The sequence below is a fragment of the Oncorhynchus tshawytscha genome, linkage group LG07 (genome assembly GCF_018296145.1).
Source record: "Oncorhynchus tshawytscha isolate Ot180627B linkage group LG07, Otsh_v2.0, whole genome shotgun sequence".
Taxonomy (NCBI): domain Eukaryota; kingdom Metazoa; phylum Chordata; class Actinopteri; order Salmoniformes; family Salmonidae; genus Oncorhynchus; species Oncorhynchus tshawytscha.
The window spans coordinates 32,702,468-32,726,567 of NC_056435.1; the positions used below are offsets into that span (position 1 = coordinate 32,702,468).

General features: G+C 43.5%; 2 protein-coding genes across 10 annotated transcripts in view; one reads left to right on the forward strand and one right to left on the reverse strand.

Annotated features, from left to right (window-relative positions):
• Positions 1-14,186, reverse strand: part of LOC112254390 (nuclear receptor coactivator 3) — a 64,214-nt gene extending 50,028 nt beyond the window's left edge. The window contains exons 1-2 of one of the 2 annotated variants that reach the window (XM_024426930.2): positions 14,086-14,186; positions 8,892-8,992 (exon numbers count right to left, since the gene is read on the reverse strand). The gene's annotated coding sequence lies outside the window, so the exon portion shown is untranslated. The remainder of the gene's footprint in view (positions 1-8,891; positions 8,993-14,085) is intronic. The other variant, XM_024426929.2, reaches the window with a different exon arrangement.
• LOC112254392 (protein kinase C-binding protein 1) overlaps positions 8,987-24,100 on the forward strand; it is a 32,292-nt gene continuing 17,178 nt past the window's right edge. For 4 of the 8 annotated variants that reach the window (XM_042324314.1, XM_042324315.1, XM_042324316.1 and 1 more), the window contains exons 1-2: positions 8,989-9,107; positions 15,683-15,943. In XM_042324314.1, the coding sequence (XP_042180248.1) occupies positions 15,930-15,943 (14 nt within the window). In that variant the 5' untranslated portion in view covers positions 8,989-9,107; positions 15,683-15,929. Of the gene's footprint in view, positions 9,108-15,499; positions 15,944-17,580; positions 18,237-24,100 lie in introns of those variants that run through there. The other 4 variants (XM_024426941.2, XM_024426937.2, XM_024426936.2 and 1 more) reach the window with 4 other exon arrangements.

The window sequence follows — 24,100 nt, forward strand, 5'->3', positions numbered from 1 at the left end:
TTATGTGTGCATCAGTGGAGGCTGGTGGGAGGAGCTACAGGAGGGCAGGCTCATTGTAATGGCTGGAATGGAATTGGTGGAACAGAGTCAAACATGTGGTTTCCATACGTCCGATACTATTCCATTCATTCCTATCCAGCCATTACAATGAGTCAGTCTTCCTATTGGTCCTCGCACCAGCCTCCATTGGTGTGCATCCTTTTCCTGGACTTCTCCTTGGCTTTTACCTGCATGCAGCCTCACCTTCTCTGTGACACACTCTCCCACTTACAGGTGGACCCCAGTATTACCTTTTGGGTCTTGGACTTCCTGCTGATTGGGGACAATATGTCAAGTTCAACAGCACAACATTCCTACCAGTTACCTCTAAGGAACGGTCATCGCTCCAGTGCTATTCTCCATATACACCAATGACCTGAGATGTTCCGACAGAGACTGCTTGGCAACGAAATATGTAGATGATACTACCCTTGTCAACCTCTCAGATGACACAATGCATTTCCAAATAGAAGTAAACAGGATTCATGTCTGGTGCAATAACAACTACCTCACACTCAACATCAACCCCAAAAATGAATTGCTCATTCATTTCCGGAGGAAGGCAGACCCAGTGAGCCACCTAGTCCTGGGTGGTGAAGAGGTAGACTGAGTGGGGAGCTTTAAGTGTATGGGAACTATCATGGATAGCCCACTCTCTTTTAATGCCAACACTCAGAGAACATCAATCAAAAATGCCAACCACAACTGTACCTTATGCGCAGACTGAGACAAATTAATACCAACACCCGGATCCAATTATTACACCTGCCATATAGAGAGTCTGCTGACTTTCTGTTTCCTTGCCTGGTACAGTAGGCTGTTGGGTATCCTCAGGCAGACTGTGAACCTGGGGTCCAAGCTCTGCAGGCTGCATTGCAGGGGGCTTAAGGGCCTCTATGATAAAACGGGCAAGGGACACAGCCAAACACATCATAGAGGACCCCACACACAATCTTGCCCGAATGTTTTGAGGTGCTGCCCTCCGGAAGGAGATTAAGGGTCCCACTGTTTAGTAAGAATAGGAGCAGGGCAAGTTTCATTCCATCAGCCAGCAGGCTGCTGAACAGTGGAACATAGGACAGATGCAGGCCCACTACTTGGTCGGACAGTAGGCCACAGACACTTTGAATATGTGGAAAGTAAATTGTGTACAAAGTTTCCAGTTTTCCGTACAGCACGTGATACTTTGTTTTGTATATTTGTATGCTGATGTCACCAAATTCATTCATTTCACATCAAGTATATCGTATTATATAAAAACAGAACATTCACCTGACGTTTTACTGTCTGGGTTTTTTTATTGATTTTTTTTGCTCCTTCTTTTACACACCTTTTAGTTCCATGTGAATACATTATGTCTGCTTTCAGGTGCCATCATTGCATGAAATAAAACTACAGAACAAATTAATATACTTTCAAGTCTGAAATATATTAAATCAACAAGGAGAGTAATTTAGTGTAGATAAAGTCAACATTTCCCTATGTCAAGATGTCAAGATTTTCCACCGAGTAAATAACTCTATAATTGAAATATCACTGGGAAAAAGTTCAAAAAGCATCCATGTCAAATTTTCCTTCCTAGAAACCTTCATGAACTCCATATTTCAGATATATCTCATTTCAGATGGGAAGATGGCTTCCACAAGTCCTGCGCAGCCCACAACAATTGAGAGGGATGCTTCTATTGTGCATTGGATTAGGCAGTGTATAATATTTTATACAGAGCTAAGGTGATCACTATGTATCTAAACCCATGGCTTGTATATAGAGATACTGTAGATCATGGCCATTCAATGATGAGTTCTTCTAGCACAGGGAAAAAGGGTGAAACTTGGTAGTAGCTTTCTTTCTTGACAGGTCATTGAAAGCTGCTTATAAATCAAATCAAATTTTATTGGCTGACAGCCGGGTATGACAAAATATGTATTTTTATTGCTCTAATTACATTGGTAACCCGTTTATAACAGCAATAAGGCACCTCTGCGTCATGCCTAAGAACAGACCTTAGCCGTGGTATATTGGCTATATACCACACCCCCTTGGGCCTTATTGTTTAACTACACATCCACTTCTTGTCACCTGGCCATTTTATCTCAAAATGATGACTGCTTTTAGGTGTGCCATTCCTCTGCAGTTATGGGATGAGATCCAATAGGTTTGGATAGGTGAGATGTGGATTAAAGATTCATACGAAAGGCTAAATAGTGTCACTGAAAAAAGAATGCACTCATCAACCAGTGCTCTTCAAGACGCAATGACATACGTACCTTAACTAATAATGTTCCTCCTTTTCCCTCAGAGCATTCAAAGCTTTTTTCTCTCCTTTACACATGAAAGCTTTTCCCAGGCATTATGTGAATGTTGTGATTTATTAATGCAGCAAGGGGCCTGTGGCAGCTGTTCATAGTAAAATTGTCAAGATATCTGCTACAAGTCAAGCTGGAGGGTGACATCTAGTGGTGCTTTCTAACAGACACTGAGCCATAGACCACCAGAGAGGGAGACGGTTACCCTTTGGAGAGAAGTCAAGTGGAGAATCTCAATGGGTTGTGCCTGCCTCCTCTCCTCAAAGGTAATCGAGGAGCAAAGGCGAGGACAGTAAACATAGAAACAAATGTGCTTGTATGAAATGAGACTCTCCTTCCCCACGCCCACATTATCAAGCAAATGATGTTTACAGGGGTGGAATACCAAAATAAATGTGTAAAGTGATTATATCAAATGTAACTAGTTGTGTAAGACATGTTATAGATAAAACCAAAAATACCGTATTGAAATGTGTGCATATGCTTTTCTCCTTTGAGAAACCAACAGCTGATTCAAAGGGGGTGTGGCAGATTTTAAAACACTTCTGCGCTAGCTGCTGGTAGGAACCTCGTGTATCCTTTGCATAAGTAGGTCAATTGTGGAGGGAAGTATACTCATCCATCCGCCTACTAATGAATTGATACTTTCCTCAACCACTCGGCCACTTATCGGTTTCCGGGACACGGAGGAGAGGAGGACGGAGGGGTCAAGGAGAGGACATCATTTTTCCCAACTGAGAATCTCCCAAGGCAGGGCTGCACCTTTGTAGTTTAAAGTGACGTCTTCGACTAGTCTCTTTTCCTCAAAGAGTAAGCAGTGCATCATAGATGTGTGTCTGACAGTGTTTGAACCTGGTCTGGGTCACATACAGTTGAAGTTGGAAGTTTACATACACTTAGGTTGGAGTCATTAAAACTTGTTTTTAAACCACTCCACAAATTTCTTGTTAACAAACTGTAGTTTTGGCAAGTCGGTTAGGACATCTACTTTGTGCATGACACAAGTAAATTTTCCAACAATTGTTTACAGACAGATTATTTCACTTATAATTCACTGTATCACAAATCCAGTGGGTCAGAAGTTTACATACACTAAGTTGACTGTGCCTTTAAACAGCTTGGAAAATTCCAGAAAATGTCATGACTTTAGAAGCTTCTGATAGGCTATATTGACATAATTTGAGTCAATTGGAGGGGTACCTGTGGATGTATTTCAAGGCCTACCTTCTAACTCAGTGCCTCTTTGCTTGACATCATGGGGAAAAAAAAGAAAAATCAGCCAAGACCTCAGAAAAAGAATTGTAGACCACAAGTCTGGTTCATCCTTGGGAGCAATTTCCAAATGCCTGAAGGTACCACATTCATATGTACAAACAATAGTACGCAAGTATAAACACCATGGGATCACGTAGCCGTCATACCGCTCAGGAATGGGACGCGTTCGGTCTCCCAGAGATGAACGTACTTTGGTGCGAAAAGTGCAAATCAATTCCAGAACAACAGCAAAGGACCTTGTGAAGACGCTGGAGGAAACAGGTACAAAAGTATCTATATCCACAGTAAAATGAGTCCTATATTGATATAACTCGCGGCTACAGAAAGCCCAAGGACAACCCCAAGTTTTTTTTTTGGGGGGCACATGGAGCTGGCGGCTGAGCAGAGGAAAGAGCCAGAGACTGTCAGGGAGGCAATGGCGAAGTTGGGAGAGAGTGAGATGAGAGCGATGTTGTGCAAGTGTGTTCTGCTCAACATCCGACCAGAGGATCCAGTTAGCAGTCTGGTGCAACCACCTCTCCAGTGCACCTCTCCAGTCCGAAGTGCGTGTCCCCAGTCCGGTCCCCAGTCTGAAGTGCGTGTACGTCCTGTCCCCAGCGTGTCCCCAGTCGGTACGTCCTGTGCCTGCTCCTCGCACTCGCCCTGAAGTGCGTGTCCCCAGTCCGGTACGTCCTGTGCCTGCTCCTCGCACTCTCCCTGAAGTGCGTGTCCCCAGTCCGGTACGTCCTGTGCCTGCTCCTCGCACTCTCCCTGAAGTGCGTGTCCCCAGTCCGGTACGTCCTGTGCCTCCTGTGCCTGCTCCTCCTGTGCCTCTCCCTGAAGTGCGTGTCCCCAGTCCGGTACGTCCTGTGCCTGCTCCTCGCACTCTCCCTGAAGTGCGTGTCCCCAGTCCGGTACGTCCTGTGCCTGCTCCTCGCACTCTCCCTGAAGTGCGTGTCCCCAGTCCGGTACGTCCTGTGCCTGCTCCTCGCACTCTCCCTGAAGTGCGTGTCCCCCCCAGTGCGTGTCCCCAGTCCGGTACGTCCTGTGCCTGCTCCGCACTCTCCCTGAAGTGCGTGTCCCCAGTCCGGTACGTCCCTGTGCCTGCTCTCGCACTCTCCCTGAAGTGCGTCCCCAGTCCTGTGCCTGCGTGTCCCCTCGCTCCTCTCCCTGAAGTGCGTGTCCCCAGTCCGGTACGTCCCTGTGCCTGCTCCTCGCACTCTCCCTGAAGTGCGCCTTCCCAGTCAGGTACGTCCTGTGCCTGCTCCTCACACTCTCCCTGAAGTGCGTATCCCCAGTCCGGTGCTACCTGTGCCGGCCCCAGCTCCAAGGCCAGAGTCTTCTTCTGCGTTGGTGCCCAGTCCAGGCACAGCGTCCAGTCCTGCTCCATGGCGGGAGCCTTCCCCTGCGCCAATGCCCAGTCTAAGCACGGCGTCCAATCCAGCTCCAAGGCCAGAGCCTTCCTCTGCACTGATGTTCAGTCCAGATCTGGTGTCCAGTTCCGCTCCATGGCAGGAGCCATCCTTGATACCAAGGTCCAGTCCTAGGCACAATGTTCGGCCCGGGTCCATGGCTGGATCCACGGGATGAGCGGGTTCTTCGGCCTGCACCAGAGCCGCCACCAAAGATGGTGGATCCGCGAGCTGAGCGGGGGCTACGACCTGCACCAGAGCCGCCACCGGCACTAATCACCCCCTCCCCCTACCCTCCCCATTTGTTTCAGGTTTTGCGGCCGGAGTCCGCACCTTTGGGGGTGGGGGGGTACTGTCACGCCCTAACCATAGAGAGCCTTTGTTTTTCTATGGTATAGTAGGTCAGGGCGTGACTGGGGGGTTTTCTAGTTATTATTTTCTATGTGGGGTTCTAGTTTAGTTTTCTATTTTGGTGTTTGGTATGATTCCCAATTAGAGGCAGCTGGCTATCATTGTCTCTAATTGGGGATCATATTTAAGTAGCATTTTTTCAACCTGTGTTTTATGGGATATTGTTTTGAGTTAGTGCACGTAGCACCTCTGTAGTCACGGTTCGTTGTTAGTTTATTGTTTTGTTTTGTTAAGTTTCACATTCTAATAAATTATGTGGAACTCAACATCCGCTGCGCCTTGGTCCAATAATGCTTCCAACAAACGTGACAATAATGACCATTGTTATGTTTGGAGGAAAAAGGGGAAGGCTTGCAAGCTGAAGAAAACCCTCCCAACCGTGAAGCACGGGGGTGGCAGCATCATGTTGTGGTGGTGCTTTGCTGCAGGAGGGACTGGTGCACTTCACAAAATAGATGGCATCATGAGGATGGAAAATGATGTGGATATATTGAAGCAATATCTCAAGACATCATTCAGGAAGTTAAAGCTGTGTCACAAATGGGTCTTCCAAATGGACAATGACCCCAAGCATACTTCCAAAGTTGTGGCAAAATGGCTTAAGGACAACAAAGTCAAGGTATTGGGGTGGCCGTCACAAAGCCCTGACCTCAATCCCATAGACAATGTGTGGGCAGAACTGAAAAAGCATGTGCGAGCAAGGAGGCCTACAAACCGGATTCAGTTACACCAGCTCTGTCAGGAGGAATGGGCCAAAATGCTACCCAAAACATTTGCCCCAGGTTAAACGATTTAAGGGCAATGCTACCAAATACTAATTGAGTGTATGTAAACTTGTGACCCACTAGGAATGTGATTAAAGAAATAAAAGCTGAAATAAATCACTCTACTATTATTCTGACATTTCACATTCTTAAAATAAAGTGGTGATCCTAACTGACCTAAGACAGGGATTTTTTACAAGGATTAAATGTCAGGAATTGTGAAAAACTGAGTTTAAATGTATTTGGCTAAGGGATATGTAAACATCAGACTTCAACTGTACATGCCACAACGATTTAGTCACGTTCCCCTGCTCAGAGGTTGCATGCAATGGTTGTGTACCACATCACCGACTCTGCAGTCGGTAACCAAATTGCTATAACATATGTGGTAAACTGATATGCAAAATACCTATCCGGGCGTTGTGAGATCTGGAGGAACGAGCCCTTTGTTAGTCCACTGTGCTAAAGCCTAGGGTCCTAGGCGTTGACCTCTGGGAGTAGTCTTCAGTCTCACTGAAATACCTCAGGCTACACTTGCAGGTTGGATGACGGTTTAATACAGAATCTTTGAGACATTTCCTCATGTTCAACAGGATATTGTAGGCATAGTTACATGTAGGCATGTCCTTGAAAGTTTCAATTGGGGTAAATCCATTTGAATTCAATCATTTTTGACAACACCCCTTTTGATTTGAACAAAACATTCCATACATATTTACCCATTGTAGAAGTGCTCAGAAAGTGATCTTTTCAAGAGATAAAAAGGTGCTCAAAGGGTACGGAAGTCCAGAGAGGACATATGAATTTAAAAAAGTATTCCCTCGTTATGTCGAGATCATTAATTATTTATCTCATGATCACAACATACCAAAGTTGTTTTGTTGAGATTACAATATATTTTTCTCATGATCACAACATAACAAACGGTGCTTTGTTGAGATCACGAGAAACTCACGTAAATGGACACCATGTTTTATAGATCATTTTTTACATTTACAGAGTGGGTGAGCTTCACTCCTGACAGGCTGATCAGATTCAATTTCAGCCTCAGAGCTTGATCAGGATGTTCCCTCCTCGACACTGATTTAAGTAGATTTAACAAGTGACATCAATAAGGGATCATAGCTTTCACCTGGATTCACCTGGGCAGTCAATGTCATGGAAAGAGCAGGTGTACTTACTGTTTGGTACACTCAGTGTATATAAACTTACGTCAACATTTTGAGATACTATCGGGGGATTACATACCAGCATAGCCTGAAAAACATTTTGGGATCTCAAATTGTTCTGACATTTCTCACATAGAAACTTCATTGGGAGGAGGGATGTTTGATATGCTTTTTACATTTGCAACACAAACCATAAAAAAAAAAAAGATGAAAGTGGCCATTGGCCCTTTTTTAGACCTATACATGCCACCTGTAAGACCCAATTATCGTAAATGATACTGACAACACCTTTGAGTCATTATACTCCTAAGTGTGCTCTATTAATAGTCATATCTCAAAGGTACTCTTTTTGAATTAGTTCATTTTTAGACATATGTATTGTTTTAAACAATATACTCTACAAGGACATCACATTTCCAGAATGGGCTCTCTACTATCTGTGATAGGGGATTCCATGCCAGCATATCTTGTATGTCTGTTTGAAAATGGGCTAAATTCGACTCATAATCAATGTCCAGCACCCAAATTGTTTTACCTGTTCAGGCGCCTAAACCGATCATGCTTCTTCACATGAAAGTGACAAATCTGAGCATACAAGTGCACCACATTCAGTAATATAATACAAGGCACGGAAAGGCAAACATCATTATATTTAAAAGTTGCTGTTTCCAAAGCACATCTCTGCTATTTCTATAAAAACAAATACAGCATAGCAAATCACAACACATGTTTTCTGTAATGATGCAAATATAGGGCAATGTTTTCTACAAAAAAATATATATTTTACAGAAAATAAAAAGTTGCACACCCTCAATACCCCTGTTTGTTATGGATGAAAAAAGACACGTATTTGTCATCAAATAGAAAAAGTAAGATGTCCACATAGGCCTATCTCAGCATATCTAATGAGTCAATAGCTGGCCATACCATGCATGATATCCAGAGGAAATCCCAAAATGATTTGTGCATGAAAGAAAAATATGGATTTCATATTTGTCCAATTATTAAGCATGTGCCGAAAACTCAGAAATGCATCAGAAATCGTCCTTATTTTCAGCATATCAGAGCATATCAAGATTCTTATATGGACCTCAGCCAAGAGAAGCATATCTGGAATCAATTTAGCATTTTACACTGAGCAAAAATATAAATGCAACATGTAAAGCGTTGGTCCCATGTTTCATGAGCTGAAATTAAATATCCCTAAAATGTTCCAGACGCACAAAAAGCCTATTTCTCTAAAATTTTGGCCACACATTTGTTTACATCCCTGTTAGACTACTAGTCTGCCAACTCACTAACTACACAACTGAGTAGCTAGATGTTTGGTGAGAATTTCTCTCATATAGTCAGTGATACTTAATAGCTAGCTTTTCAGCAAATTAAAGAATTCTCATCACCTAGTAAGATTTTAGCAATTTATTTCGCACCTGGATCCACCTGACAGTTAGCCTACTGTGACAAAATTGTGCATAGCCATTGTCTTTTTAAAGAAATATAAAACTAAATGAAAACAGCAAAGAAAAAAAGACTTACCCAACTTGCAAAGAGGTCAGCGAGGGGTGACATGCAGTGCTTTAGCATACGGCTCCACAAGAGGTCGCTATTCACCTTCAGGTTAGGCAAAACTGTACAAACTAGAAATAGTAATGGTGTATTTTTGTAGGTACCAACTCCGGCATGGTTCGTTAGACAAAGCCTAAGGGGAAATTAATGGAGTTATTTTTGAGGGGGATAAACGCCAAAAATAAGGTATGTGGTAAATACAGGCATAGATCATATGTTTTGTTTTAGGAGAATCTTCATCGGCTAATGTCAATTTGTGAATTTTGAAGCATTTATGTAATAAACAAAAAACACAAAGCACCACAGGCTTCATAACTCAGAAAGGTGTGTTAGACCGTATTTTCTGCGTTTATCTCAAACCCTACTCTTTCCCCATTCATTTTCTCTATTGGGATGGCTGAACGAGTCGGAGGCAACACATTTGCGGGTTTTCGGGAATACAACAAAGATGTTCTACTATCTGTGACTACAAGCTGGCGAGCTCTATATTGAAGGGTTGGTTGTTTAGCAACAAAACCGACACTTTCGCAACTACAGTATGGGGCAAAACAAATGGGGTTGGCTTAGATTGTTGACAACATGTAAACTATATTTCTCTGCAATGTTTATTGAAAACAAATACATTTGCACAATGAGCACCTGTTGTCTCTCAAATACATTGTTACAGTTGTTGGTTAGCTAGCTAATGAATTTTAGCTATATTAGCAATCATTAGAAATCAGTAAAAACACCTCACAACAAGATATGGGATCAAGAACAAGATGAAACTAGTTCAAACGAGGCACTTACGATTCCACACAAGGCAGTTTCTTGTCATTGTTGGTAGCTATCTGGTCATCCAGAATCACAACTCACAGACCTCTGCCCCATTGAAGCATGCTCATAGTTTTCGTGATGTTGTCAGCTAACCCATCTATGGTACAGTCTATTCAGGCAAAAGTGACTTATACACTTACCTCGTAAAAAAAAAGTGTCCTCAAAAGATCTCACTTCACCTCAACTTCAGGACAGAAGATGACATATACAACACCTAGCTATATTATTGGATACTAAACTCAGCAAAAAAAGAAACGTCCTCTCACTGTCAACTGCGTTTATTATGTGTAAATATTTGTATGAACATAACAAGATTCAACAACTGAGACATAAACTGAAACAAGTTCCACAGATGTGACTAACAGAAACAGAATAATGTGTATCTGAACAAAGGGGGGCACCAGCTGCATTAAGTACTGCAGTGCATCTCCTCCTCATGGCCTGCACCAGATTTGCCAGTTCTTGCTGTGAGATGTTGCCCCACTCTTCCACCAAGGCACCTGCAAGTTCCCGGACATTTCTGGGGGGAATGGCCCTAGCCCTCACCCTCCGATCCAACAGGTCCCAGTCGTGCTCAATGGGATTGAGATGCTGCCTCTTCGCTGGCCATGGCAGAACACTGACATTCCTGTTTTGCAGAAAATCACACACAGAAAGAGCAATATGGCTGGTGGCATTGTCATGCTGGAGGGTCATGTCAGGATGAGCCTGCAGGAAGTGTACCACATGAGGGAGGAGGATGTCTTCCCTGTAACGCATAGCTTTGAGATTGCCTGCAATGACAACAAGTTCAGTCGATGATGGCCACCGCCCCAGACCATGACGGACCCTCCACTTCCAAATCGATCCGCGAATCCGACCATCACCCGTGGTGAGACAAAACCGCGACTCGTCAGTGAAGAGCACTTTTTGCCAGTCCTGTCTGGTCCAGCGACAGTAGGTTTCTGCCCATAGGCAACGCTGTTGCTGGTGATGTCTGGTGAGGACCTGCCTTACAACAGGCTTACAAGCCCTCAGTCCAGCCTCTCTCAGCCTATTGCGGACAGTCTGAACACTGATGGAGGGATTGTGCGTTCCTGGTGTAACTCGGGCAGTTGTTGTTGCCATCCTGGACCTGTCCCGCAGGTGTGATGTTCGGATGTACCGATCCTGTGCAGGTGTTGTTACACGTGGTCTGTCACTGCGAGGACGATCAGCTGTCCATCCTGTCCCCCTGTAGCGCTGTCTTAGGCGTCTCACTGTATGGACATTGCAACATCTGGCCACATCTGCAGTCCTCATGCCTCCTTGCAGCATGCCTAAGGCACGTTCACACAGATGAGCAGGGACCCTGGGCATCTTTCTTTTGGTGCTTTTCAGAGTCAGTAGAAAGACCTCTTTAGTGTCCTAAGTTTTCATAACTGTGACCATAATTGCCTACCGTCTGTAAGCTGTTAGTGTCTTAACGACCTTTCCACAGGTGCATGTTCATTAATTGTTTATGGTTCATTGAACAAGCATGGGAAACAGTGTTTAAACCCATTACAATGAAGATCTGGGAAGATATTTGGATTTTTACGAATGATCTTCGAAAGACAGTTTCTTTTGTTGCTGAGTTTATAATTGGATAAAATTGCAGAGGTGACTAAATGACAGCAAACATATTCAAGAGCAGAAAAATGTCTCAGGGTTGACAAACTGGTGTCTGAGTAATGCCCTGTGTACTTATGGAGAAAAGGCAATGTGTCATTCAGTACACAGATAAAGTTGCCTGACGACTCAAACAGAATTCTTCCGAATTGCAAATAGTCTGGGTAGCCATTTGATTAGATGTTCAGGAGTCTTACGGCTTGGGGGTAGAAGCTGTTAAGAAGCCTCTTGGACCTAGACTTGGCGCTCCGTGACCGCTTGCCATGCGCTAGCAGAGAGAACAGTCTATAACTAGAGTGGCTGGGGTCTTTGACAATTTTTAGGGCCTTCCTGACACCGCCTGGTATAGAGGTCCTGGATGGCAGGAAGCTTGGCCCCAGTGATGTACTGGGCCGTACGCACCACCCTCTGTAGTGCCTTGCGGTCAGAGGCCGAGCAGTTGCCATATGAGGCAGTGATGCAACCATGCTCTCGATAGTGCGACTGTAGAACATTTTGAGGATCTGAGGACCCATGCCAAATCTTTTCAGTCTCCTAGGGGGGAAAAGGTGTTATCATGCCCTCTTCACGACTGTCTTGGTGTGCTTGGGCCATGTTAGTCTGTTGGTGATGTGGACACCAAGGAACTTGAAGCTCTCAACCTGCTCCACTATAGCCCCTTCGATGAGAATAGGGGCGTGCTCGGACCTCCTTTTCCTGTAGTCCACAATCATCTCCTTAGTCTTGATCACGTTGAGGGAGATGTTATTGTCCTGGCACCACACGGCCAGGTCTCTGACCTCCTCCCTATCGGCTCTCTTGTCGTTGTCAGTTATCAGACATACTGCTGTTGTGTCATCGGCCAATTTAATGATGCTGTTGGAGTCATGCCTGGCCGTGCAGTCATGAGTGAACAGGGAGTACAGGAGGGGACTGAGCACACACCCCTGAGGGGCCCCTGTGTTGAGGATCAGCGTGGCGAATGTGTTGTCACCTAGCCTTACCACCTGTGGGCGGCCCGTCAGAAAGTCCAGGATCCAGTTGCAGAGCGAGGTGTTTAGTCCCAGGGTCCTTAGCTTATTGATGATCTTTGAGGGCACCATGGTATTGAACGCTGAGCTGTACTCAATGAATAGCGTTCTCACATAGGTGGTCCTTTTGTCCAGGTTTGAAAGGGCAGTATGGAGTGAAATAGAGATTGCATAATCTGTGGATCTGTTAGGGCGGTATGAAAATTGGAGTGGGTCTATGGTTTCTGGGATAATGGTGTTGATGAGAGCCATGACCCACATTTCAAAGCACTTCATGGCTACAGATGTGAGTGCTACGGGTTGGTAGTCATTTAGATAGCTAACCTTAGTGTTCTTGGGCACAGGGTCTATGGTGGTCTGCTTAAAACATGTTGCCATTACAGACTCAGACAGGGAGAGGTTGAAAATGTCAGTGAAGACACTTGCCAGTTGGTCAGTTCTTGCTCGCAGTACACGTCCTGGTAATCCGTCTGGCCGTGCGGCCTTGTGAATGTTGACCTGTTTAAAGGTCTTACTCACATCGGCTGCGGAGAGCGTGATCACACAGTCGTCCGGAACATGCATGTTTCAGTGTTATTTGCCTCGAAGCGAGCATAGAAGTAGTTTAGCTCGTCTGGTAGGCTCGTGTTACTGGGCAGCTCTCAGCTGTGCTTCCTTTTGTAGTCTGTAATGATGTGCAAGCCCTGCCACATCTGACGAGCGTCGGAACCAGTGTAGTACGATTCGATCTTAGTCCTGTACGCTTTGCCTGTTTGTTGGTTCGTCGGAGGGCATAGCGGGATTTCTTATAAGCTTCGAGTTAGAGTCCTTGAAAGGGGCAGCTCTAGCCTTTAGCTCAGTGCGGATGTTGCCTGTAATCCATGGCTTCTGGTTGGGGTATGTACGTGCGGTCACTGTGGGGACGACGTCAGCGATGCACTTATTGATGAAGCCAATGAAGAATCCCGGAACATATTCCAATCTTGTGCTAGCAAAACAGTCCTGTAGCTTAGCATCTGCTTCATCTGACCACTTTTTTATTGATCTCATACTTGAGTAAAAGTAAAGATACCTTAATAGAAAATTAGTAAACGTGAAAGTCACCCAGTAAAATACTACTTGAGTAAAAGTCTAAAAGTATTTGGTTTTAAATATACTTAAGTATCAAAAGTAAATCTAGTTGCTAAAATATGTAAGTATTAAAAGTAACAATAATTTAAAATTCCTTATATTAAGCAAACCAGACAGTGCAATTGTATTTATATTTATGTATAGCCAGGGTCACACTCCAACACTCCTACATCATTTACAAACAAAGCATTTGTATTTAGTGAGTCCACCAGATCAGAGGCAGTAGAGATGACCAGGGATGTTCTCTTGATAAGTGTGCGAATTGGACCATTTTCTGTCCTGCTAAGCATTCAAAATGTAACAAATTATTTTGGCTGTCAGGGAAAATGTATGGAGTAAAAAGTACCACATTTTCTTTAGGAATGTAGTGAAGTAAGAAAAAATTGTAAAAAATATATGTAGTAAAGTAAAGTACAGATACCCCTAAAAACGACTTAAGTATTTTTAACACCACTGGCTACATACTTCAGTTTGAGACTGCCATCGTTGTGATGTCACAATAAGGGGTAATTGGACAAAATAAAGTAATTAACGATTGAATCATCTCTAACAAATCAGAGTATCAAAGACAATGACAAATTTTCAAACTGTTGTCTTACCTGAGGTGCGTGCAGTTCACTTGACTGTTTGCTACGTACCGAACGGTTTGTACTAAGCGAAATGTTCTCAAAACGTTCTTGTAAATTCTTGAACAGACTTTGAGGTACGTTTGCTCCCATTTGGTGGGTGTGGCTTGCAGCAATGAGTGACGTATTTAAAGGGCAGTAGCCATGCTGACAGAGTTCCCTAACCTTTAAGATTTTCAACTGATCGTTCAGTACAACACCATTTCTGTTCAATTGAATGTCCCAGAACGTACAAACATACTGAACGCAGCCCAAAGGGAAAGGGGATATATAGTCAGTTGCACAACGCATATAACACAACCCCTCTGAATCAGAGAGCTGTGGGGGGCTGCTTTAATCAACGTTCAATGGCGCAGTTGTTGAGGAGGTTAACTGCCTTGCAGCGACTCAGATCCAGACTTAATGGTTGAGTCCGGAATGGCATAAAATGAGTTAACTCCGCTCACCCGGGGCACCAGGTCATGAAAAACAAACTTGACCATTGTGGAGAGGAAACGAATGTCCATGGGCGTGGTGTAGCCATTGGCCGGAGAAATTAGTTTGTGTAGCCAGGCAACAGATAAGGGGCAAAAAAATATAATCTTTCATAGGCAATAGAGGGACTCTATTGAGACATATATTTAGAGAGTTAGTCCAACTTTTTGAATTGTTTGTATTTTTCAAATTCTAGACATTAAGTTACATAGCATTGTATTCTCCGTGTAATAATAATGGGGAGCAAACATGGCTGCCATAGAATGTTGAAGTGTCATGTAAATGCTTCATAATGCAGAACCCGCACTGGTCCAACTCTCACGGCTCTGCAGGGACTACAACATTGTCAATCTGCAGAATTCTGAGAGGAATACCAGACTTTTTAATATTTTTTATTAGCCACATATTTAATCTCTCTGTAAGTAATAATAACATTGGTACATTGGCTTTTAAATCGTCTACAGGTTTGAAACCCTGTTAAATCTGACTTGCCAAGGAAACATACTTTGTTAAATACCCATAGCATCACATTTAAAAAAAATATATTCCTGCAATTCTCTTTATTTGATGAGATAAAAACCCATCACACCTGTTCATAAAAGTACATTTTTATGTGACCACATTAGAATTTGAGGCCGCATGAGAACTTGGTGTCAACTTCTGTCTTCAAATAGGGTAACATAGTAACTCATCTATGTTCTGTTAAACTGTGTTTGCATTGTTATGTAATGTGTTGATGTCCAGTAGGCATTTGCACGACTTCATCTCATTTACAAGAGGAGGAAACCTTGCAGATTGAGCCCTCTGACTGTCTCTCGCTGTTTGCTCTCTTGTATTTGTGCAACACTTTTTTCACAGCGGATGGTTTTTCACTGCGGCGTAATCTCTGAGACAAAGGCTTTTCCTGAAACATGAGGGCCTTGGGCCTGTCCTGTATTCATGCTGCTGTTACTGTACTTTGTGAAATACAACCAAATGTCCATGTAATATAGACGGGTCAGACATGGATTACAGCTCCATATGGTTTTCTTGGCTGATTTGCGCTGTGAAATGGTTTATCTTGTGATTTGGGCCTTGTTTCTTCCTCTGTCCACAGCGCTTCTTTCTCCAGCCTGCCTGTGTGGAACAAAAGATTAGCAGCCAGGAAATGCCCCAGCCAATCAGCTGCAGCCTTACATCATGCCAGTGAGAGCAGGCCACTCACAGCCTGGCTTCTATCCTAGCAGCCCATCGGCCAGCCTGGAGAGCCGTGGCTATGCTCTGAGCAGGGTGAGGACTTAGAGGGCTGTTTGTCCTCCATGTTTTAACAAGCATTGACATATAACACACTGAGTTTGTTAGCCATGCATCCACAGAGGTAAGCTTGATTTTTTTATTATTTCACTTCCTCTTTGATAAGCTACCAGCTACTGTATATGTTATGTGCCTCAGGAATACAGGTTTGTCTCATGGAGAGAGAAGGGGGAGAGAGCCTGCTAGTCCCTAGAACACAGGAGTGGAGCCTGGCAGGAGAGCAGAGCACAGCAGGCTGCCTCTCTGCTGACTGTATATGTCTCTGGTCACATAGGGGATCAGCCTGTCTTCATTCCTTTGTACAGAATATACCATGGCAAGAGGAATATATCCCTTTTGCAATAAGGCACAGGATTGATCAGTTTGGCTAGGTTGTTGTTGGGTTGTAAGGGTTTATGACTGTGTCACAGGCCTGTACATTCAAAATGGAAGGTGTGGGGAGGGGAGAGGGCCGTAGCAGGGCGAGAGAACATTCATTAGGGGATCCCAGTGGATTTAACAGATGGTAAAGAGACAGCTCAGCAATGACAGCACAGCAAGAATGATTTAGGCCTCAGAGTGGAATTAGTGCATGGCACTACTTTTAATCTTACACCCTCCAAGCAGGAAGTAGTCAATCAAGATGAACTATGATGGCTGTACAGTCAGGGTGTTTTTCCAGACTACGGTTTATAACAATGGATAGTATTCACATTCTTGTTTTAGCATGTTGAATCATTGAACACGTTTCGTCTGGGTTTAAACCAACATATATAGTACTGTTTTTCTTAACAACTAGCTGAAATAAAATGTCTCTGAATGTTAGATTATATGCCTCAACAGTTTAGTATCTGGTGAGAAAATCTGCCTAATGTTATTTTTCAGTTCACAGCTTTCTCTTTGCTTTGGAGTGGCATCCATTTCAGAGAGCTTCCCCTTTCTGTGCCTCGGGTCTAGACACTCTGGGTGTTTGTATGTGAAGCCTGATGAAGGGAAGCAAGGCTGCTTCAGACAGAGCCTTGGACAAAAGTATATAATTATCCCAAAAAGGATATGAGAATCTCTACGTCTCTAGTGGAACTCATAGAATTTGCACACATAGACGAATGCTGTATGTCGGCAGATGTTTTGACAACAACCATGCAAAATGCTTGTCTGGCATGTAACGTCAACTGCCTCAAATTGAATTGCCTGAAAAACAGCTTCTATTACCAGGCCATCAGACTGTTTAACAGCCATCACTAGCCATCTACCAGGTGATACACACTCACTCACACAAAACACACACCTCATACTCACAAACGCATGCAGCAAAGCCTACTCACACACACAGCCAATGCTGCTGTGCCATGTTATAGAGACTTTAAACCACTGGACACTTTCGGTTTCACACGAAACAAGAAAACCATGTCATGCTGGCACTCATTTTTAATTATTCACCATACCTGAGTAGTCTGACCTTTCCTAACGACCTTCACCTTGTTCAGATTCATTCTCCATGTTAAACCATCATTGTTTTTGTCCATTATGATCTTAATGGAAGCATTACTATTTATTTAACTACAAATAGAGATCTGGTACTGGTAGAAAAAAAAAAGTAATAGCAATACCACTGTTGGTTAAAAGTATAGACACATTGTTAAGGTCCAAGCCCTTAAGGATTTATTTGACCAGAGGTAATGCCAGTAGGAAAGTATTGGACAGGGAAAAGGGTGTTGGCACTGGCTGCATGTTCTTCAGTCTAAACCACAGCCGTCCATTTTGATTCCTGAGGCCTGTGACATTTTCAGCCCTGTCTTTGTAAGGCCCTTCCTGCATTCCTGTGAGCCGTCTACTGGTAAGCTGTGTGTGCTTTCTACAGCAGCTCGCCTCAGCCGGAGCCGTGTGTGTGCAGTGTGCTCAGCAGGCAGGGAGGGAATGTCTTCAAAATGGACGCCATACACACTGCCTCAGAGCCGTGGAGGAAGAGGGAGGGAATCTGATACGCTCCCTCTAAGCCTGTGTAACTGCATCCCCCATGTTTTAGAAAATGCACACAGCCAGTGAGGGCTATATGGACTTTGAGGGACTTGGTTGCAGAGGTTTTGTGAGAGTGAGGAGAAATCCTCTCTGCATTGCAGCACTGTGTCTGAGGAAAGAGGGGAGAAGATAGCCTGTGTGGCACACTAAGCCGGGCGCCCAATCAGGCAACTCCTCCGTGTGGCGCACAAACCAATCAGAAGCCCACAGCTGAGGTTAAAGATTGACAATCGCAGAGAGAGCAGCAGGAAGAGCAAGGCCCTTCTGGAAAATTCTGCTTTGTCTCATCCCCCACCGGCCTCACTAATTGAAAAAAAAAAAAAAAAGCCTGAAGAATTCTGTGCGTAAAGAGGAAAAAGGTATGCTGTCAATTTCCTACATTGAAGCATGGGTTTTGTGTCAAGAGAGGGTATGGGAGGGGTGATATCACTATATTCATGAAAATAATGTATTTTCTGCAATGCTTTAACAACAGGAAGGGGTGTTGTTGGAAGATTGGGAGGCATTGATTTATTGTGTTTATTGTGTGTATCACTGTTCTCTCCCTCTGCTCTCCTGGCCTGTGGAGGAGGGGATGTAGCTGAGGGAGAAAATCTCTGTCTTTGCTGACAGGTTATGTCAGAGGTGGAGGCCAGTAAAGCCAATGCTCTGTCACTGCAGATGTAGCTGTCATTTTCTACCCGAGATGGAGAGGAGAACTAAGACAGAGGGGGGATAGAGAGATGGTGGAAAAGGGACTACATTTGCTGCTCTAACAAGGAGCTGCTATCTTTGTATCCTGCACTCTCGCATTTTAATTATGCTGCTCTCCCCAAGAGCTAAATAAAAAGCTTCTGAAATGGAACCCATCTGAGCTGTGAGACAGTAGCTTGTGCCTTGGCGTCAAAGAAAATGGCTGAAATAAGGGGATCGACACATTTGGTGTCTGAATAACAAGGAGGTTGATGTTGAGCTGATACTGATTAAAACAGTGGCTTTCCCACAAGAAAGTACTGTTTAAATTCACGGAAGTGTGCATTTAAATGATGCACATGCATAGGGCTGGGGCTATGTTTGTGCAAGACAAAGAAACAGGAATGTTTGAGTCGCTTCTTTCTTGAGGGATATGATGCGCATGAGTGTGATGTTGCATTTTAGGGGGTTTTGGGACTGTGGATAGTTCCATTATAGAGGGCATTGTAGTCACCATGCAGTTGTAGAGCGGATGGTTCTCCATTGCACCTGCCTCAGTTCAGCCTTGACCCATATCTCTCAGAAGTCTCAGTCATGGGACCCGAGGGTGGTGGGCTCAGGATTCATGGGTGACAGGAAGGAGAAGATCTATTGAGTTTAATGCATGATTGTTTTTCAAGTCATGTTGAAACTAGGACACATTTAGCTGTTGGTTACAAACCAGTAAGTTACATACAGTCCCATCCATGCCCAGTCATTTACAGTAGATGAGATGTCTGTATAATTTGTTAATCTGAGAAATCCCCTTTTAGCCTCACAGCCTGGTCTCATAGACTAGACGTAACATAATAAACACAAACCTCTTGACACTCAAATTAGTATGATATGGTTACATAAGACAGAAGGTTACTTTAAGCTGCAATGTGTAACTTTTTGAGCAACCTGACCAAATTCACATAGAAAGGTGAGTTATAGATATGTCATTCTCATTGAAAGCAAATCTAAGAAGTGGTAGATCTGTTCTATGTACCCCATATCTATGTGTCCCGTGCTTAAGTTTCATTTTTGCATCGTTTGTACACCAGATTCAAACATTGGTTATGGAAAATATATTTCACAGTGGTTTAGATGATACATTGATTCTGTATACGATACTTGCTATTTTTGTCACATAAACTGAAATTAGGCAAACTATTAGAATTTTAGCAACCAGGAAATGGTGCAGCGATTTCTGCATAGTGTGTTTTTAAGGCTGATCAGGGTGGGTGGGTGTATAACGTGAATGTCTAGCAACCCAAAGGTTGCGTGTTCGAATCTTATCAGACAACATTACAATTTTAACTACTTTGCAACTACTTAGTATGTTAGCTAACCCTAACCTTAACCCCTAACCCAAGCCACCTAGCTAATGTTAGCCACAACTAATTGGAATTCGTAACATATCATATGTTTTGCAAATTCATAACATATTGTACGAATTGCAATTCGTAACATATTGGAGGAATTATACTTCGTAACATATCATACAAAATGGATGAGTCTTGGGGCGGCAGGTAGCCTACTTGTTAGAGTGTTGGGCCATTAACCGAAAGGTTTCTAGATCAAATCCCCAAGCTGACACTGTAAACATCTGTCGTTCTTCCCCATAACAAGGCAGTTAACCCACTGTTCCTAGGCCGTCATTGTAAATAATAATTTGTTCTTAACTGACTTGCCTGGTTTAATTAAAAAATTTAAAAATGGACATCCATAAATTAATACATACCATATGGAATGTAGGATATCATATATCAATTGGAGTGTCCCGGATTTACATTTACTATGTTACGTCTACCCCTGAGTCCAGGTTGGACATCAATGCATAAGTGAGTATAAAAAAGTATTTAGTCAGCCACCAATTGTGCAAGTTCTCCCACTTAAAAAGATGAGAGGCCTGTAATTTTCATCATAGGTACACTTCAACTATGACAGACAAAATGAGAAAAAAATCCAGAAAATCACATTGTAGGATTTTTATGAATTTATTTGCAAATTATGGTGGAAAAAAAGTATTTGGTCAATAACAAACAAGCAGGATTTCTGGCTCTCACAGACCTGTAACTTCTTCTTTAAGAGGCTCCTCTGTCCTCCACTCGTTACCTGTATTAATGGCACCTGTTTGAACTTGCTATCAGTATAAAAGACACCTGTCCACAACATCAAACAGTCACACTCCAAACTCCACTATGGCCAAGACCAAAGAGCTGTCAAAGGACACCAGAAACAAAATTGCAGACCTGCACCAGGCTGGGGAGACTGAATCTGCAATAGGTAAGCAGCTTGGTTTGAAGAAAGAGCAATTAGTGGGAGCAATTATTAGGAAATGGAAGACATACAAGACCACTGATAATCTCCCTCGATCTGGGGCTCCACGCAAGATCTCACCCCGTGGGGTCAAAATGATCACAAGAACGGTGAGCCAAAATCCCAGAACCACACGGGGGGACCTAGTGAATGACCTGCAGAGAGCTGGGACCAAAGTAACAAAGCCTACCATCAGTAACACACTATGCCGCCAGGGACTCAAATCCTGCAGTGCCAGACGTGTCCCCCCGCTTAAGCCAGTACATGTCCAGGCCCGTCTGAAGTTTGCTAGAGAGCATTTGGATGATACAGAAGAAGATTGGGAGAATGTTAAATGGTCAGATGAAACCAAAATATAACTTTTTGGTAAAAACTCAACTCGTCATGTTTGGAGGACAAAGAATGCTGAGTTGCATCCAAAGAACACCATACCTACTGTGAAGCATGGGGGTGGAAACATCATGCTTTGGGGCTGTTTTTCTGCAAAGGGAACATGACGACTGATCCGTGTAAAGGAAAGAATGAATGGGGCCATGTATCGTGAGATTTTGAGTGAAAACCTCCTTCCATCAGCAAGGGCATTGAATATGAAACGTGGCTGGGTCTTTCAGCATGACAATGATCCCAAACACACCGCCCGGGCAACGAAGGAGTGGCTTCGTAAGAAGCATTTCAAGGTCCTGGAGTGGCCTAGCCAGTCTCCAGGTCTCAACCCCATAGAAAATCTTTGGAGGGAGTTGAAAGTCCGTGTTGCCCAGCAACAGCCCCAAAACATCACTGCTCTAGAGGAGATCTGCATGGAGGAATGGGCCAAAATACCAGCAACAGTGTGTGAAAACCTTGTGAAGACTTACAGAAAACATTTTACCTCTGTCATTGCCAACAAAGGGTATATAACAAAGTATTGAGATAAACTTTTGTTATTGACCAAATACTTATTTTCCACCATAATTTGCAAATAAGTCCATTAAAAATCCTACAATGTGATTTTCTGGATTTTTTTTCCTAATTTTGTCTGTCATAGTTGAAGTGTACCTATGATGATAAATTACAGGCCTCTCTCATATTTTTAAGTGGGAGAACTTGCACAATTGGTGGCTGACTAAATACTTTTTTGCCCCACTGTATAAGGTCCTACAGTTGACAGTGCATGTCAGAGCAAAAACCAATTCATGAGGTCAAAGGGATTGTCCGTAGAGCTCCAAGACAGGATTGTGTCAAGGCACAGATCTGTGGAAGGGTACCAAAACATTTCTGCAGCATTGAAGGTCCCGAAGAACAAAGTGGCCTCTATCATTCTTAAATGGAAGAAGTTTGGAACCACCAAGACTTCATAGAGCTGGCCGCCTGGCCAAACTGACTATTCATAGGAGAAGGGTCTTGGTCAGGGAGGTGACCAAGAACGCAATGGTCACTCTGAAAGAGCTCCAGAGTTCCTCTGTGGAGATGGGAGAACCTTCCAGAAGGACAACCATCTCTGCAGCACTCCACCAAATCAGGCCTTTATGGTAGTGGCCAGACGGAAGCCACTCCTCAGTAAAAGGCACATGACAGCCCGCTTGGAGTTTGCCGAAAGGCATCTAAAGGACTCTAACCATGAAAACAAGATTCTCTGATCTAATGAAACCAAGATTGAACTCTTGGCCTGAATGCAAAGCTGGAAACCTGGCACCATCCCAACAGTGAAGCATGGTGGTGGCAGCATCATGCTGTGGGGATGTTGTTCAGTGGTAGGGACTGGATGACTAGTCAGGATCGAGGGAAAGATGAACAGAGCAAAATACAGAGAGATTATTGATGAAAACCTGCTCCGGAGCGCTCAGGACCTCAGACGGGTGAAGGTTCACCTTCCAACAGGACAATGACCCTAAGCACGCAGGGCCAACCTGACAGAGATTGAGAGGATCTGCAGAGAAGAATGGGAGAAACTCCCCAAATACAGGCGTGCCAAGCTTGTAGTGTCATACCCAAGAAGATGCGAGGCTGTAATCGCTGCCAAATGTGCTTTAACAAAGTACTGAGTAAAGGGTCTGAATACTTATGTCATGCTTCAAATTCTTCCCCCAATAAATTAGCAAAATTGTCTATAAACCTGTTTTTAGTTTGTCATTATGGAGTAAAAAACGATTTAATTCATTTTAGAACAAGGCTGTAACGTAACAATATGTCAAGTCAAGGGGTCTGAATACTTTTTGAATGCACTGTATGTCTGTTATAAAAAAGGTTCTGCGTTTTTTGACACACAGATCAACTGTACTAGTTGTTCAGGCTTTGATCTTGTCCCATATTGATTACTGTCTGGTAATATGGTCAGGTGCAGCAAATAAAGACCTACTGTAGCAAACCTGCAGCTGGCTCAAAACAAAGCAGCACGCCTTGCCCTTAAGTGTACACACAGAACTAACATCAACAACATACAGTACATGATAGTCTTTCATGGTTGACGACAAATTTACTTCTTCTCTTTGTCTTTTTAAGAAACATTCGTGTATTGAAAATGCCTAACCACTTGTATAATCTATTTGCATACACTTCAAATTGACATACAGTGGGGCAAAAAAAGTATTTAGTCAGCCACCAATTGTGCAAGTTCTCCCACTTAAAAAGATGAGAGGCCTGTAATTGTCATCATAGGTACACTTCAACTATGACGGACAAAATTAGAATTTTTTTCTCCAGAAAATCACATTGTAGGATTTTTAATTAATTTATTTGCAAATTATGGTGGAAAATAAGTATTTGGTCAATAAACTTTTGTTACCTCAATACTTTGTTATATACCCTTTGTTGGCAATGACAGAGGTCAAACTTTTTCTGTAAGTCTTCACAAGGTTTTCACACACTGTTGCTGGTATTTTGGCCCATTCCTCCATGCAGATCTCCTCTAGAGCAGTGATGTTTTGGGGCTGTTGCTGGGCAACACGGACTTTCAACTCCCTCCAAAGATTTTCTATGGGGTTGAGATCTGGAGAATGGCTAGGCCACTCCAGGACCTTGAAATGCTTCTTACGAAGCCACTCCTTCGTTGCCCGGGCAGTGTGTTTGGGATCATTGTCATGCTGAAAGATCCAGCCACGTTTCATCTTCAATGCCCTTGCTGATGGAAGGAGGTTTTCACAAAAAAATCTCACGATACATGGCCCCATTCATTCTTTCCTTTACACGGATCAGTCGTCCTGGTCCCTTTGCAGAAAAACAGCCCCAAAGC